Genomic DNA, 17,776 nt, shown 5'->3' on the forward strand with positions numbered 1-17,776 from the left:
CTCATTAATTCGCACCTTATTGATTTAAATTTAAATTTATGAACATAAATTTATTAAAATATTGAAAATAAAACATACAGAATTGAAAACCAAAACAATATGAATTAAAAAACTATATCTGTACATTTAAAGCGGAGTCAATATTTCCATAGTCCAGTAACCAAGCTTTTGTAAATACACAAATTAATACCATTAGCTGCTTCCAACCCTACTTGCGACGTTGCCACTTCGAAGTCGATGTGGCCTGGAGTTAAAGGCGGCCGTACCTAGAGCAGAATACCTGTACATGGCCATGACCCAGCCAGGAGAACAGAAGCCACACTGAGTGCCATAGAACTGTGCTAGTCTTGTTTGTACAGGATGGTAGCCCTGCTGTCTGCTGCCAATGCCTTCCACTGTTGTCACTGACATGCCTTGACATGCGTACACATATATGACCAGTGAAACATATATGACCAGTGCCTGTATCCTGTGTACGCATGTCAAGGCATGTCAGTGACAACAGTGGAAGGCATTGGCAGCAGACAGCAGGGCTACCATCCTGTACAAACAAGACTAGCACAGTTCTATGGCACTCAGTGTGGCTTCTGTTCTCCTGGCTGGGTCATGGCCATGTACAGGTATTCTGCTCTAGGTACGGCCGCCTTTAACTCCAGGCCACATCGACTTCGAAGTGGCAACGTCGCAAGTAGGGTTGGAAGCAGCTAATGGTATTAATTTGTGTATTTACAAAAGCTTGGTTACTGGACTATGGAAATATTGACTCCGCTTTAAATGTACAGATATAGTTTTTTAATTCATATTGTTTTGGTTTTCAATTCTGTATGTTTTATTTTCAATATTTTAATAAATTTATGTTCATAAATTTAAATTTAAATCAATAAGGTGCGAATTAATGAGGTGATGTTACCTGTCTGCCATGTTATCTTATGGGACGTCTGACACAAAACAACCCTACTTGCGACGTTGCCAATTCTACCAGGCTGCAGCCTGTAGTTAAAGGTGGCCGTGGATCTAGGTCTGTTGTAGCACATCTGTAGACAAGGTTTATTCTACAATGGTTTTAAATTATGTCTACTGTTTATCTAAAGTGGGAAGATGATTAAATTATTTTATTTGTTCCTTCAACATACAGTGATGGTAAAATGTCACATTACATATCAGTCCATCTTGTATCACAACCATTGACTATTAATACACTTCTCAGTATCTACTAGTCAATGATCACAACTAAGGAAGAATAACAAAACCATGCAAAATCAAAATAAAAGAAACCCCATGCAAATTCAGACAATTGGACCATTCAGCACAGTGTAAATTGTTCCCTAAAATAAAAGCAGATTACATAGATAATTCAACTAGATTATAAAAATCTATCTATCTATCTATACTATTATAAAGAAGAGGTGGTGTCTGTGTGTGTGTTTGTATGAGCTAATCTCAAAAACTACTGGTCGGATCGGGCTGAAATTTGGCATGATGATAGCTCACATTCCCGATTAACATATAGGCATATTTTTATCCCAAAAATCCTTCGGGGCTCCGCCCCAGTGGCTCTGGAGTTTCCCATGTTAACCTTATGAGAAATGGAATTAATGAATCTTAACAGCTGTTTCAATTAAACAAGTTGGTTCTGTTCTATGATGTTCAATAGCATTAAAAGTTACAAGGATTACCAACAGGGTGCAGCACTAGCACTATTATTTCTTTTACATTTATGACAACAGCAAAAGGTGAGTGAGCGTAGCGAACGAACTTCAACCTGGAGGCGAGTGAGCGTAGCGAACGAGCTAACCTGAAGGCAAGTGAGCGTAGCGAACGAGCTAAACTGAAGGAAAGTGAGCGCAGCGAACGAGCTCCAACCTAAAGGTGAGTGAGCGTAGCGAACGAACTTCAAAAAGAACCGAAATTTCTTAAACCATGTCCTCACTCATAACTGCTATAAGCATTTGATACTTATATGCCAACCCCGTACGAAGGACGGGTACTCTGCTAGTACTATTATAAAGAAGAGGTGGTGTCTGTATGTGTTTGTATGAGGTAATCTCAAAAACTACTGAACCGACTGGGCTCAAATTGCACACAAATGAAGCTACAGCTCCGAGGATACATATAGAACTATTCCCGCTTCGATATTGTCCTAGGGCTCTGCCCCGTGGGCTTTCAAAAATTTGAGGTGAGAGATTTAAAAGTAAATATTGATTGATGGTATCCATGGTAACAAAGAACAAACCTACAAAGTTTAAAAATGTAAACAAGCAGAACTAACTGTCAAATGAATGTTGATTTCATATTTCCACACAGCTGGTTCAAACATATTAAATACTGCACGAATATTAGAACAGAGAAGGTAAGGATTATAAATTTAAAATAATGATGTCACTAGCCCGAATGTAAACATTATTTGACATTACTTAAATGGAGCTGTCAAACCATATGTTAATATAATTTGAATTTCATTAGTATATGAATCTTTTAGTTACTTCATTTGTTTATGTTTATGATCTATTATACTGAGTCTGTTCTAATATTTGTGAAATGCTGTAATAATATTTTAGAGGGAATAATTCGTTGTAAAAAAATTGTTCATGGATATAGGAAATAATTAAGATTCTATAATCATTGCCCTATCAATCTAGGCTCTTATTCTGAGTTTTATGAGGTTTATTGTGATAGTTTTTCGTTTACAGTGCAAACCATGAAATACATTCTTTTATTATACCTTAAAATCTATCTTTGGTTTTGTATGGTAGGTAGCATAAATAAGTAATCACAGTAAGATTTAACAAAAACGTACTATTATCAAGTTAAGTAGTACAGTTAAATTTTGTTTCTAAATTTGGCATTTGGAAAACCATTTGGCATGTTTCTAAGAACCAACATTGTCTCTTTTGCATACTGACCCCGATGCAAGGCCCGGGTATAGCTGCTAGCAAATAGAATAGTAGCGCTGATTTGCAGTAGCTGTTCAAATGGCGCTACTAATTGCACCAACGATAACATTAGGTTTAACGAGTACCTAGGTTTTTGCTGCCTACAGGGAGGGCAACGAAGTGTGATTTTAAGGAACATATCATTAGCTTACTATGAAATAAATACATTTGCCAAGTTTGATAAAAATTGATCCATAAACAAGCAATATTACAACAGTTTACTTATCCTACTAATATTATAAGTAAGAAAGTTTGGATGTATGGATGGATGGATGGATGTTTGTGACAAGTAATGTGACAAAAAGTTGTGGTACACAATGAGAACTTAACTTTTTTTCATGGTTTAGGTGCAGTGGTAGAAAATTAGGGCTATGGTAGATACTGTAGGACACTATAGGATACCGTATAAATTAAAAGACAAAATTTTCTTAAACCGTGTCCTCTCCCATAACTACAATAAGCATTTATACTTATATGCCAACCCCGTACGAAGGACGGGTACTCTGCTAGTAAGTTATATAGCAACCACTCCTTTACCACTTACTACAATGGATCTTGAAATAGAGGCAAGTCCCTTACAGCTGTTAGGTAGATGATTAAAAACTCTTTAACCTGAAATAGGGACGCATTTAATTGTGTTGCTTAATCTATTGTCTCTCTGTAAAATAATATTTTACAATCTCTTGTGACAAATGGGAGTGAAAATTTTGAAACGTACGTTTTCAGGAAAAGCACTTTTAAAATTTTTGTTCCGTTTTTTGAAACTTTTATTGTTTTTTTTTATTTCATTTACATTTGAAATTTCATAAAATGTCCATGGTAACACAATATCTTTGGTGATTTTTTATTAATAGAGCATCTTTGATGGAAAAACACAAAATTTTGTCATGACCATCACGGACATAAAACTGAATATTAAAAATAGTTAATATTATTTTTATAACTGTGTTTTGCTATTAATTAATTTACTTTTAAGGCCATTATACAATAAACAGCTCACTAAGCTTTTGTTATATTTGGTCTTTCTAGAAATAAAATCTCAAAAAATTGAAAAAAGCCAATATAATCTTTTTTAAATTTGTATAACTCTGAAAAAACTTACCTGAGACCCGAGAAATCGTTATGTTTTTATGGAGGTGTGCTTCTTTTGTGTATAAAACATTGAAATATGATGATATTTTAATTTTTGAAATTTGTATGATAGAAATCATAAACGTGATGGTCAGGGACAAGCGGTACGGTGGTGAATTTTCTGGAGTAATCTAAATCTTTCTAAACAATCCTTCAATTATACTGTTGGTTATAATAAAAATATGTGTTTCAATTGAACTAAACTGTTCAATTTACAATGATATTTAAGTTATTGTCACGACCAAACACAGTATAATCCATAAGGCTGGATTGGTCGTGAAAAACCCGCGATGGTCGTGAAACTTTGGTCCTGACATTACGTGTTATTTGGCTCGGTTCTGGCGGTAGCCCTGCACCTCATGTTCGAGGATACAAAGTGGACTTCTAGGTTAATCTAGCAATTGATATATCTTATAAACAAAAATTAACACCATATGTCTACTTCATCGAATGACTCCGTACGGTCATGGACACACCAAAATAAAAAAAAAAAACAAACTTGCCTTTATTAATCTTGTAATTCCTCCTTTCAACTCGAAACCACCGGCACTACAATCCTAACCTACACCCCAAACTAGTCTCTAAAACTCTAAAACCAACTGACTCCATCGACACCAGGCTTGCCACTGTCGTGCTCCAAAGTTGCAAATTTTTCCCTAATGGTCATGACGTCAAATCGAGGGACAGACCTATTTAGTCATGGTAGTCAGTTTACAATGAAAACAAAATTATCATATGCTCCTTTTTCATAAGTTTAATAACTATTGATGTAATAAAAATATTACGTTACATATTTCGGCATGAATAATTATTCTAAAAACAGCATGAAAGTTGCAAAATGTACCCTAGGGACACGTGATGGCCGTGAGTTTCGAGACTTTAAAAATAAAAATAAAATACTTCGAACATATTTAAAGCCAAATAATTGTGTGTAATATGCTGCCCCGTCCCAAAAAATATAAAACACATAATGATAAACTACATATTCAGTATCACGAAGTAAAAGGCCAGGGACATATAAACGTATATTTCAAAATTTTCACTCATGGATGTACAGTACTGCTATTTATGTTGTCTCTTAAACCGTACACTTAATTTGCCTTAACTTCTTGAAAACACTGGAACAGATGTTATATAGGCTACAGTCATAATGCGGGTTGTTCAATCAAAGACATAACAATTTTGGTTAAAATGAAAAAAATTATATTTTTCTTGAAGCTGTGATGTGGCGTTTCAGACTGTAAATCTGAATTGAGGGTCGATGATTGCTCTTTACTGATTTCTTCCTTGAGAATCGTTGAGTTTTTAATGTTTGAGTCATGAGCATAGTTGAACTTAAATGGCTTAGCTTTTTGGATATATACCTATCTGAAAGAAAACTTAAGCCGTATTTACAGGAAGACATTTGGCAGGCAGGTTACTTGCCTCAGGTAACTTGAAATACTCTAAGAGTCAGGTAACTTGAAATACTCTAAGAGTCAGGTAACTTGAAATACTCTAAGAGTCAGGTAACCTGCCTGCTCTACTGGCCTCGTGTAAACACAGGCTTTATTGTTTCATTTTATTTTAAACTTATGTCCAAAAATGGGTATTGAAAATATTGACATTTTTACTGCTTAAAGTGTCCCTGAAAGCTGGCTTTAGAAGCCATGCACATTTTATCAATTGGACATTTTATTAATTCTGCAAACTCTTCTGTTTCTTACCAAATTGAGTAGGCCTACCAAAAGACTTAAAAAGTTTTTGGATTGACACATTTTGATGTGCAATAATCATTTGTTAAAGCAATTTATTTATTTTTAGTTTACTAAAATCCAATAAGAACATGTCAATGAGAGATATTGAAGAATCCTTTGGAAGCAACAATTGCAGATGTACAGGATATCGACCGATCTTGGATGCTTTTAAAAGTTTTGCCGAGGACAGCCCTCCCGCTGTGATGGATAAGATAAATGATATTGAGGTAATATTCCCATCTTATACCATAGTTTGAGCTCTACAGTCTGATATATATTGGACACAATAAGAGCAACATCACCAAACTTTCACTTACAAATAACTACAGGCGACGCCGCGGTCATTGCCACGGACCTAGGTATACAATTTAATCTTACACAGACCCTCTATCACTTGGTTAACAGTACACACAGACCACAGGTGAAAACCTGTAAAATTGTAGATTGTAACAGATTCGACGCTTCGGGCATCTACAAAATCAATTGTAACGATTGTGATAGCTTCTTCATTGGACAGACTGTGAACTTCGTCAACCGCTTCAAAAATCACATATCTGCATGGAGAAACAACAAACCAGAAAGATCAAATGTCGCACAACATCTATTACAAAATGGACACTCAATAGGAAAAATGGAGGATAATCTATGTATTTTGAAGAATTGTAAGAAAGGATATGTAATGAATGCTTGGGAGGAATTTTTAATCCAGTTGTACTTTTAAATACCCCCGCCGCAGCAAACCTGCAGACTAAGCGAATTTCCATTTGCCTGATTGGATTTACACTAAGGCCCCGTTTATGCACCAAGAGCGGTAGCGGTAGCGACAGTGGGAGCGATTTCTAACACCATTGAGTTAAATGGGACTGTTTATGCACGAAGAGCGAAAGCGGTAGCGGTTGACCTCCCGCTGCGGTTTCTAATTCGCCTGCTGTGTAGTTAGAAATCGCAGCGGTTGCTTGGAATAGAGCGCTTTTCAACTACATTGAGTCAAATGGGACTGTTTATGCACGGCGGGAGCGGGAGCGGCTGCAGCCAGGATTGCCAACCTGACCCACGCGCACGTGCACTTAGGACAAATAGTTGTGTTAATTATTTGGCAGAGTTTGAGTTGGCAAGACTGTGTCCCCCTTCCATTCTCCATTGACCAACCGCTATCGCTATCGCTTGCACAATTTTGACAAAATTTTTACAGCGGGATCGAGCGGGCCCGCTATCGCCCTGCTCCCGCTCTTGGTGCATAAACGTGGCCTAAAATGTCTCCTTAAAAATATCACGTTTCTTCCCTATTTAAATAACATTAGTTTAATGAGTACTTAGGTTTGTTGCAACATGGAGGGTAAAAAGGTGTTTTTTGTAAAATGTTAATAGTTTAGTATGAAATAAATGCATTTCCCAAATTTGATCAAAATATGATCATAAACAAGCAAACTACAACAGTTTACTTATTCTCCGTTAGAATAATAACATGGGAATTTTAAATTCACAGTTTTTTTGAATTTTCTCCGTAACCATTAAGCGCATAATAACGCTTCAATATACTAAATTATTTGTTTTTTTAAGCTCTACAAAATAGTTTGGAAAGAAAATGCTAAATTTTAAGTTTTTAGGGACAACAATGGGAAAACCCATTTTTTGCCCAATAAAACCCCCCATAAACCCCTGTTCCCATAGTCCGATCATGCTCGTTCGCGAACTCGTTTGAATAAACGTATGTTTACACGTTTGTACCAAATTTCATCAAAATCGGATGATTTTTGCTCGAGTTATCGCGCTAACGGACACATATATATATATATATGAATTTGAACGGATGGTGTTTTTGGCCTCAAGGGACCTCAAAACAAAAAATTAAATCGGTCCCGGGTCCAGGTCTTACCATGAGTACTACGGTAATAGCTTATTCCCTATATGGGAAATTCGCTAAAAACAGTTTTTCCAACTATCATATGACGTCACCAATCATCATATCCACAGACCAAGCGACGCAGTTGTCGGACAGACATCCCTGTAGACCACTGCAGAGAATTCAAGGCCTTCAAATAGACTGTTACAAAGATATAAGCGTTTTCATAACATTGGAACACTGACACAAATATGCGACGTACAGTCTATTTTAATGTGAAATATGTATGCTATATATATGTATATATTTGCTAGGCAGTATATGAGTAGAAACCGGCCGTCGCATATGTGCGTCGTTGGTCCATATGAATGAAAAATTTTGTACTATTGCGGTACGTAGCGAACGTGTTTTAAAGTAACCAAAACTGGAAATAAACATGTCCTATGTCTTAATAATTTATAATTAAAAAATTTTTTTAAACAAAACGTTTTTAAACGCCCTAAAAAGTAGAAAATAATTTACAAATAATTTATAAATATGTTGAGTGAGTATAAATACTTGTACGATTTAAAACGAAAAACGTGGGGTGCTTGCAATAGATAGTTTACAATTACCTTCACCTACTGAACTAATGTATTATTATCAATTAATTGCATGCACCCAACGTTTTTCATTTTAAATCGTACAAGTATTTATACTCTCTCAACATATTTATAAATTATTTGTAAATTATTTTCTATTTTTTAGGGCGTTTAAAAACGTTTTGTTTAAAAAAGTTTTTTATTTATAAATTATTTTATACTTTTTAGTTTTAATGTGTGTGCATGTTAAATCTATTTCAAGCATCTATATCAGATTAAGACAGAGGCATGTGGGAAATCTAAGGTTTATTTGAGTTTCTTTGCATATAATTATGTATTAGATTGCATGTATGGCCTAAACTATAAATATATCAATCTATTTAATCGCAATTTTTCTGAAATATAGTACTTCTCTGCAATGCATTCACTCGAAATATTTATTGTTTACTTTATGGAATACTAAATAAACAAAAATTGACATTATTTACAAACACCTTGATACCTGCAATCAGATTGTTTATCTTTATTTTGAAATGTTTGTTTGTATAAAGAATCTCTTGGGAGCATAACCTGTACCTCTTAACCTCTGCTCTTCGAACTGTCAAATTTAAGTATTTACAGCTGACTTAAATTAGTTGATATATTTACATCCTTTCAAAATGTAAACTTGAAAAATTTGGAAGCCCATGGGGCGTAGCCCAAGGGAAATATGAAAATTAAATGATATAATATTGCATTGTTATGCATTTGTGAGCTATGTTTCAAATTTCAAGTCTCTAGCTTATCGGGAACATCGTTTAAAATTGATATCAAAATTTGTAGGAAAGCGAGCTAATAAAAACAAGCCCATGAGGCGTAGCCCGAAAGGAAATATGAAAATTAAATGATATAATATTGCAATTACATCCATTTGTGAGCTATGTTTCAAATTTCAAGTCTCTAGCTCATCGGGAAGTATCAAAATTTGCAAGAAATCGATTTAATAAAAACAAGCCCATGGGGCGTAGCCCAAGGGAAATATGAAAATTAAATTGTATAATATTGCATTGTCTTCCATTTGTGAGATATGTTTCAAGTTTCAAGTCCCTAGCTCATCGGGAAGTTAGTATAAAATCGGTTGCAAAATTTGTAGCGGACAAGAAAGCGACCTAATAAAAACGTTTTAAAATTGAGCAAAACTATAGCATAGTCATGTGAACCTGATTGTCAAGTTAAGAACTACACTGTGCTTGGGATTTTGGTTAACTTATGCTTGGGGAGTGTTCAGCATACCTCTCTCATTATTTTGGTGTCTGAAGTTCCTTGGGTTCTGAGTTTGTCATTTAAAACTGTCAATGCACATGCTGTTTGTTATTTTAGGACTTATTGAAGATATGCACTAAAAGTGGAAAACCTTGTGAAAATCTGTGTAAACTTCATATTCCAAATGGCAAAGACTTCAAATGTAAGCAGGAGTCAGAGGAAGATGAAAATCTTGAACACCATTTTGCAGAAGTAGCTCTTGCTTCTCCCAAAGTGTCTATTTCTCTTCACCGAAATAGCAGCTGGTATAAAGTCTCGTCGATTGAAGAAATATTTGAAATTTTTTCAATGATTGAAGGCACATACATGTTAGTTGGAGGGAACACAGCTCAAGGTAATATCCATAAAGATTATCGTCAAATTTGAAAAGGACAATGAAAAAAATGAGAAAATTATTTATGTAAAAGATAAGTAAAATTTCCTGCAAAGGCTGAGCCACAGTCTTCATATTTTATACCTCAAACCTCGTCCCTGTATGTAATAATCGTTTTATTAATACATTTAATACTTGAAATTTCATAAGAGGATTAATCTTAGCTTATTAAAATATACAGGGTTGTCCGTAAATTAAAGGTCTCCATCAAGCTCATCCTGAGACATCCAAGCGAGATAGTTCAAACTGAGCCCATTGATGTATTCCTTACCTTCCTATACCTTACCGTACCTCCTACTTCTATTCATCTTCTATCTCCTTCTCCTATAGAACCATTAGTCTCGTCATGGACTCAAAAACATTTTGAAAGAAAATCGACACTCCCACTAAGTATAGATGATGTTCCCTGAATAAGATAAGATATCAATCAACCAATCAATCAATCAATCAAATCTTTATTCAGAACGTACAGATACATCGTACATGAATGCGTCATTATGTTATTTTTAAATAACATAAATATATTACATAAAGATAAAAGATTTATATAACAGCAGTTTTTAGATAAAATAAATACATTACTTAAAGTTAGATAAAATAAATACATTAGGTAAACTCAAATAAACCTTAGATTTCCCACATGCCTCTGTCTTCTGATATAGATGCTTGTAATATATTTAATATCCACACACATTAAAAACTAAAAAGTAGAAAATAAATTATAAATAAAAAACTTTTTAAAACAAAACGTTTTCAAACACACTAAAAAGTACAAAATAATTTATAAATATGTGGAGATTATAAATACTTTTAAGATTTAAAACGAAAAACGTGGGGTGCATGCAATAGGTAATTTACAATTACCTTCACCTATTGAAGTATTATTATCAATTGCATGCACCCCACGTTTTTCGTTTTAAATCTTAAAAGTATTTATAATCTCCACATATTTATATTATTTATAAATTATTTTATACTTTTTAGTGGGTTTGAAAACGTTTTGTTTTAACAAGTTTTTTATTTATAATTTATTTTCTACTTTTTAGTTTTTAATGTGTGTGGATATTAAATATATTACAAGCATCTATATCAGAAGACAGAGGCATGTGGGAAATCTAAGGTTTATTTGAGTTTATTTTCATATAATTATGTATTAGATTGAATGTATGGCCTTACCTACTATAGCTCGGCCGCTTAGAAAACGACCTGCGAGCTAATGCTAAACCAATGCTGGAGGAGGTTGTTTTCTAAGCAGCCGAACTATAACTATAAATATATCAATCTATTTAATTTATTGTTTACTTTATAGAATACTAAATAAATAACAGTTAACATTATTAACAAACACCTTTATACAGGGTTAGTAAAAAGTCTGGAGACCCCCTGTTAATTTTTTAACGGACCAAACTAGAAAAACTAAACTCGGCACACCTTTATGGCATGTTATGAAGTACTTTTTGGGCATAACCGCGACTTGGTGTACATCCCCAAAATAGGGCTTGTGACATTTTTGAATTAGCTGTAAAATAAAGGTTGCTAAATATAGTTAAGTGTATCGGTAGTGATTTGATTTAGCCACTCAGCTAATTTATATATTGCAGGTATCCTAGAGGACAAGTACCCTGCTCCCCCGGAGACGTACATTGATGTTAACGGAGTGGCAACACTGCGGAGTCACAGGTTTGATGGAGACAGTCTAGTGTTGGGAGCCAACATGACTCTGACAGACACAATGCGGCTGTTTGATGCTGTAGCCACGTTACAACCTGCACAGTTTAAGTACCTCTCCACTCTTAGAAGGCACATGGAGAAAGTGGCGCACATTCCAGTGAGAAATGTAAGCGTTTACACTTGATATTATCACTCAATCAAAGTGATATTATAAATCACTCAATATTAAGCTGTCAGAGTTTATCAGTGGTGTAGTCAGGAAGTTTCTAGTGCTACACCATTGTCTAAGAACTGACCAGACCACAGGAGGAGTTGTTAGTAGGTGTTCACAATTTCGCTGTTATTGTAGGTGTAGATTGTGATTTCTCCATTATCACAGGATACATATATTATGTATGACTTATTAGATTGCTATTTAAAATTGCTAGAACCCATGCAGTTATTGTCAAGCTATGACTCAAAACCTGGGTTTCTTAGCTTTTATAGGATTCTTGGTGAAGGCAGAGTGTGAAAGCTCTTACCTTGCGTTTCCGTTCCACGACATCACATGGGATTAACTATTTATAGGCTTTAATCCTTTCTAAAAATTTACTTCTCTTTATTAGCCAATGGAGTCATACTCATTTCATGATAAAATTTACATCAGCATACTCTGTAGGTTGTTCAATTCAACTTCTGTAAGGTCATTGTTATACTGGCTATCCATAGTCAACGTTCCTGATCATTGGGCTTTAAATAAATGACCCTGACTGATGAATCAGCTGATCTTAGTCAGTAACAAAGCTACACCGATCATCTCACATCATTCTACAGTCTACACTCATCCTTCGCTCATATTTGGGTTGAATACGCACCTAGGTAGTGTCCCCATCTCAGAATTAATTCATTGATTGGTGGATATATTACCGTGCTTTAAGATAGTTTGAGACCATGTTTGTACCAAGGAGAATCACTTTTTACAGGTTGGCACATTGGCTGGAAACCTATTTTTCAAGCACCAATATCCAAAATTTCCTTCTGATCTTTTTACAATATATGAGACAGTTGGAGCCAAGCTGATTATTGGTAAGTTAAAGGTGAAAAGTAATAATTAAGAAAGTGAGTTAAATAATTTTAGAGATAGTGATAGTAATTTATATGCTCGGTTTTTGAAATATACTTAGACACACACTGGTGATAGTTAGCTTGAGACAGAGCAATGTTCAGTTTAGATACATTAAATAAAAATTATCTATGCTCGGAGCTACACATATTATGTAAATGCAAATAAAAATCTTACGTTACTGTTATATTTAACTTTTTATAAATGGTATTGACATTTTCTAAATTATTTTTAGTGAATGATCCAAATCCTTATATTGTTATTATCTAACATCAACCTTTGGTTAAATAGTATCTATATCTATCTATCTATATATATAATACGTGAAGCCGTTTTTTGTTAACACAACTCCTCCCTTATTTATGGACCGATTTAAACGTTTAAGGTGTCAAAAGATTTGTCTTAATATGTAGTTTTGCAATAAGGTTTTAGAATTTTAAAATTCCTACTCTTTAGGGTGTGAGACCCTCTCAAAGGTCGGATTTTCTCCATAAGAAATACACAGAACAAATTTAAAAACAAAAAAAAGCTGTTTATAAAAAGAAACTTTTTATTACCCATTAGCTTTTTGGGAGTAAATATTAATGTTTGTAATATTGAGTAGGTTAAGACCAAGTTAAACAGTTAATCAGTTTTGTTGCAAGAACAGAAAATGCCTCAAGTTCAAAGAAGAAATATCCCCCCGTTTTCAGGGAGGAGGAAACAATTAATAATAAGATATCTTATGCGTATGAGGAGAGTAGAAAAAGAGAGGTCTCTAACAGGTACCCATCCAGATACACATTCACTTGGTGAGATGAATAATATTTGCCAGTTCTGCTATGCAACTTACTTTGGAAATGAAAAAATATACGAAACACATTCTGTTGTCACAATGGTAAAGTAAACTTGCCTAATGTCAGATCAAATGAATGCATGCGAGAAATGTTTACTTCTGACACTGACAGATCTCAAAACATATAGTACAAACAATAATAATGCCTTGACTATGATAAGTTCAAGTAGTAAGATTATACCAAATCTTGGCGGACCTTATGTTTTTATTGGAAACTTTTGTATTAATCGCTATACTTTAATTGAAAAAAAAAAACGCAAATGGATTGTTTACTTCTAGGTTATGTTGCCAGTTCCTTGAACAAACTTATACAACGTTTTTTGACTGAATTCACCAACACAAAACAGACATTTCAAGTCAAAAATAAGAAGTTTCAAAAACACATTTGCTCAAAGATTTAGCGGCAATATTAGAACAAGCATGAGTGAAGGAATTAGTGTCAATGATCGAGTTGATACGGTCAAGTTTATTTTTATTATGATTCAGGAGACGAAAATAATATACGCTGTTCAAAAAGAGAAAATGGAAATTGTTATCTAAATCTTATAGCTACAAGAGTTAGTAATCCAACCTATTTCGACAAATGAATCCATACTTTCAAAACTTTGGGACAGGTATAAAGAAAAACTCCACTGAACAATGTGAGAACGTTTTCATGCGGGGCATATTCTGTGACTGACAGACATCACGTTAAAATACCAACTTTCAATAGTGTTGCTACTTTAACCTATTCAAAGCAGATTATGGCTGTCCAGTTGGTAACCCAGAGTTTGTAAGTAAAAAATGGAGCACATGGAATGGTTGATATATCACCCCACTTTTCAGGATTCTCTACAGAAAAAAATTTGTTTGATTAGGGGGATGTCTCAAATCAAAGAAATAAAATGACCCAACTTAAATGACTTAATACAGTTTATCAATAAGGCAACAGTTTTCTTTATTTTTTAATGCTGGAAAAACTTTGTTGCAACATGTTAACTCGAAGTGAAGCAGATCGTTTAGCATTCATTAGAAGTTATCAGTTGAAACCGAGAGCAGAAATAATGTAGGTAGGTGAATGTAGGTGAACCTTGACGACGCAAATAGAGATATTTAAAATTAGTTTCTAACAAGTGTTTAAACAACTTTAAGATGTAACCAGAATTGGTCGAATTCAAGCATAACGTTTTCCGCGGCGTTATGTTTCATACTATGCGGCTCATTGAGCCGAACGGGTTCTCTAGTACCTAATTAATTAATTGATAACCCATCAAAAAAATATTTGGGACCAGAAAGGATCTCACTTGGAATCAAACAAAAACAAGTGACCTTCATATTTGAAGGAGAGCACTATAACTTGGCAATCCAGACAATTTTGAGAATGAGAATCAATTACTACTATTACTATCATTGATGATAGTATGGTAAATGTGTAACGCATGGGGAGATAAATTAAAATTGTAAATTAGTCCTGGCTTTTGAAGAGTTTTTGTAGTTTACAGCGTTGCCAATTTTGCACCTTTGAATCCAGTTATACCATAAGAGTACATAAATTATTGTGAGAAATTACAATTAATTAAATTAATTATTCTCATACTAAAGTTTCATTAAGCTGATTCCAGTAAAAATATTTAATATCTTTTGCCCTGAACATACTAAGTGGAAAAATCTATACCTATCATTATGGTTCTACTATCATTCAAATGGTTGAAAATAACATTGTGCCATATAAATTCCAATAACAGAAGGGACTGCTAAATTTTTAGAACGGCAAATTGCAAAATAAACTTCTATGGTTTATGGTGTGAAAGTCCATGTTTCTCTATAAAAAGATCAGGATTTAGACATACAGCAGCATTATTTTTTTAGTCTGATACCTACAGATAAGGTACCGGTAATTTGGTTTCAGATTCTGGAAGCGGTGAGATGTTAACAGTTTCATTCCCTGAGTTCCTAGCCACAGATATGTACAAGAAAATCATCACAAACATAGTATTTCCTCCTCTTGACTGCACTTATGTTGTTAGGACTTACAAGGTCATCAATATGGTTTTATTATGAGGCATGTTTTTTAAGTAAGTACCGTTTTTAAATTTCTCCGTTCCAGCGCTGCGATTGACATTTTGGACATTTGCGCTGTGTAGGGCCTATGTGCATCTATTGGCAAGCCTTTGCCAGAAATTCTGCAACAATTGGCCATGTTTACATTCGGTTTCGAGCATTCAAAATGGTGCCACAAATTATGAGACTGCTGTCGAATGTGAAGTGCGCGCTGTAATTAGATTTTTAAGTGCTACAGGTGTGATAGCCATTGAAATTCATCGACAGATTAGTAAAGTGTATGGCGAGAACATTATGAGTGGCGTGATGGTACGAAAGTGGGTAAGGGCATTTAAAGACGGCCGCACCAATGTTCATGATGAGCAACGCTGGGTGGCCATGTCATTACTGTTGAATTGGTACGTAAAGTCAATAAAAAAGTGAGAGAGAACAGATGGTTTACGATCTCATCATTATTCTATGAGTTTCCTTTACTCATAATGTTCACGCCATACCCTTCACTAATCTGTCAATGAATTTCAATAGATTTCACACCTTTAGCACTTTAAAATCGAATTACACTTGAATTGCACTTCACAGTCGGCGGCAGTCTCAGTTGGCGGCACCATTTAAAAATGTTGAAACCAGATGTAAACACGGCCAATTGTTGCCGAATTTCCGGCGCAGGCTTGCCAATATATGCACATACACAGCGCAAATGTCCAAAATATAAATCGCAGCGCTGGAACGGAGAAATTAAAAAACGGGCTTACTTAAAAAACATGCCTCGTATTTTAGAATACCTATAATTTGCACACAAAACTGTGTATTAGATTGGCAGCCTTAATAATATTGTGGACTGCAATTTATAAAGGTCTTATAACGTTTTTTAACCATTAAAAATAAAAGTGCAATTTTTACATTTTTATCACAATAATTGTCTATTAAGGAAATATAAGTATGGTTGCTATTTGAAATTGAAATCTCTTTTTTCACAATCACAGGAATGTAAAATAAACGGTATCAGTAATCTGACACATACTTTCTCCCATAAGCTTGTAAACAACCTTTATCGTGGGTAAGCAGTGGGGATAAATATAGGTTTGTAAGAAAAATCACAAAAGTTGCAATAACTTTTGAGATGTAATTGTTACAGTAATGGGGGTTACATTATTTTGTTTAGAATCATAAGGAACATAACACATTAATTTTAATCAAAACCGTGTTTTTTTTCCAAAATCAGATTTGTTGTAACTTTATGGGAAAATAACATAAAGACACAATAAATTTTGAAAAGTTTTGGGATTTGTACCATTTTGTTCGTAATCTAAAGGACTTTTAACATACTAAATTTTCATCAAAATTGTTTGGGCCATTTTTTAGAAAATCCGATTTTTTTGTTATTTTATGGTTTGTTATGGGAAAATCCCCATTAAAAATCAAAATTTACAAAAAATTAAAAAAATTCTTGGAGATACCATGGATTTAAATTTGAACTTACATATGAAATTTAATCAAAATCGCACTACAGGTGTGGTAGCTCTGTACCCATATCCACACACACAGACACACCCACACACACACACACACAAAGAAATCACTTTGAAAACCACTTTTTTGGGTTCAGGGGGACCCAAAATGGATATATCCAGTCAAAACTCAAACTCGAAATTTTTTACAAAAACAATACTTTCTCAATACTATGTATAGAGGTAGAAAGTAAAAGTAAGTATGATTATAGCTTGTATCCCAGATATCTATTAAAGTGAAATACAAATCAACTTTGATTTAATGACAGATTACCAAATATATAACAAAAGTGAATACAAATACAAATACAATTTATCAACCTAGGTTTTATTTTTGAGGTTGTTATTGCAACTCTTGTCTTAATGTTTAATTACTTTCCACAGGTATTAAGAAGAGCCCAAAATGACCATGCAATTGTCAACGCTGGATTCTGCTTTAGCTTTGACAAGGCCAACATTTTCAAAGTTCTAACTAAACCAAGAATAGTTTACGGAGGAATAGCACCAGACTTTGTAGGTGTTTAGTAATATCAATCAAACTCTTAACTATTTATTGTTGATATATGTATATATAGTGATGTCCATGTTTACAGAGGTATTACTCTTTGTGCTTTGTGTACGGTATTCTCTTTTAAGTGGGTTTGCATTGCATTCCCGATTCAGGATTCAAGATGTCGGCTCATTAACTGCAGCCATATTGTATTTCAGTCAATGTTAATTT

The 17,776-nt window shown here is 34.2% G+C and overlaps 1 protein-coding gene across 1 annotated transcript; it reads left to right on the forward strand.

Annotated features, from left to right (window-relative positions):
- Positions 1–489: 489 nt before the first annotated feature.
- LOC128982701 (uncharacterized) lies at positions 490–17,568 on the forward strand (the record flags this gene model as incomplete). The annotated part of the gene is made up of 7 exons (XM_054401641.1): positions 490–620; positions 5,868–6,027; positions 9,584–9,860; positions 11,501–11,736; positions 12,533–12,635; positions 15,396–15,508; positions 17,440–17,568. Coding segments are annotated over exons 1-7 (1,149 nt in total), but the record flags the coding sequence as incomplete, so codon positions are not given.
- Positions 17,569–17,776: the final 208 nt, after the last annotated feature.

This window comes from Macrosteles quadrilineatus, unplaced genomic scaffold (assembly GCF_028750875.1).
Source record: "Macrosteles quadrilineatus isolate MER2022 unplaced genomic scaffold, UCM_ALF_1.0 Scaffold_1013__1_contigs__length_22562, whole genome shotgun sequence".
In the NCBI taxonomy this organism is placed as follows: Eukaryota; Metazoa; Arthropoda; class Insecta; order Hemiptera; family Cicadellidae; genus Macrosteles; species Macrosteles quadrilineatus.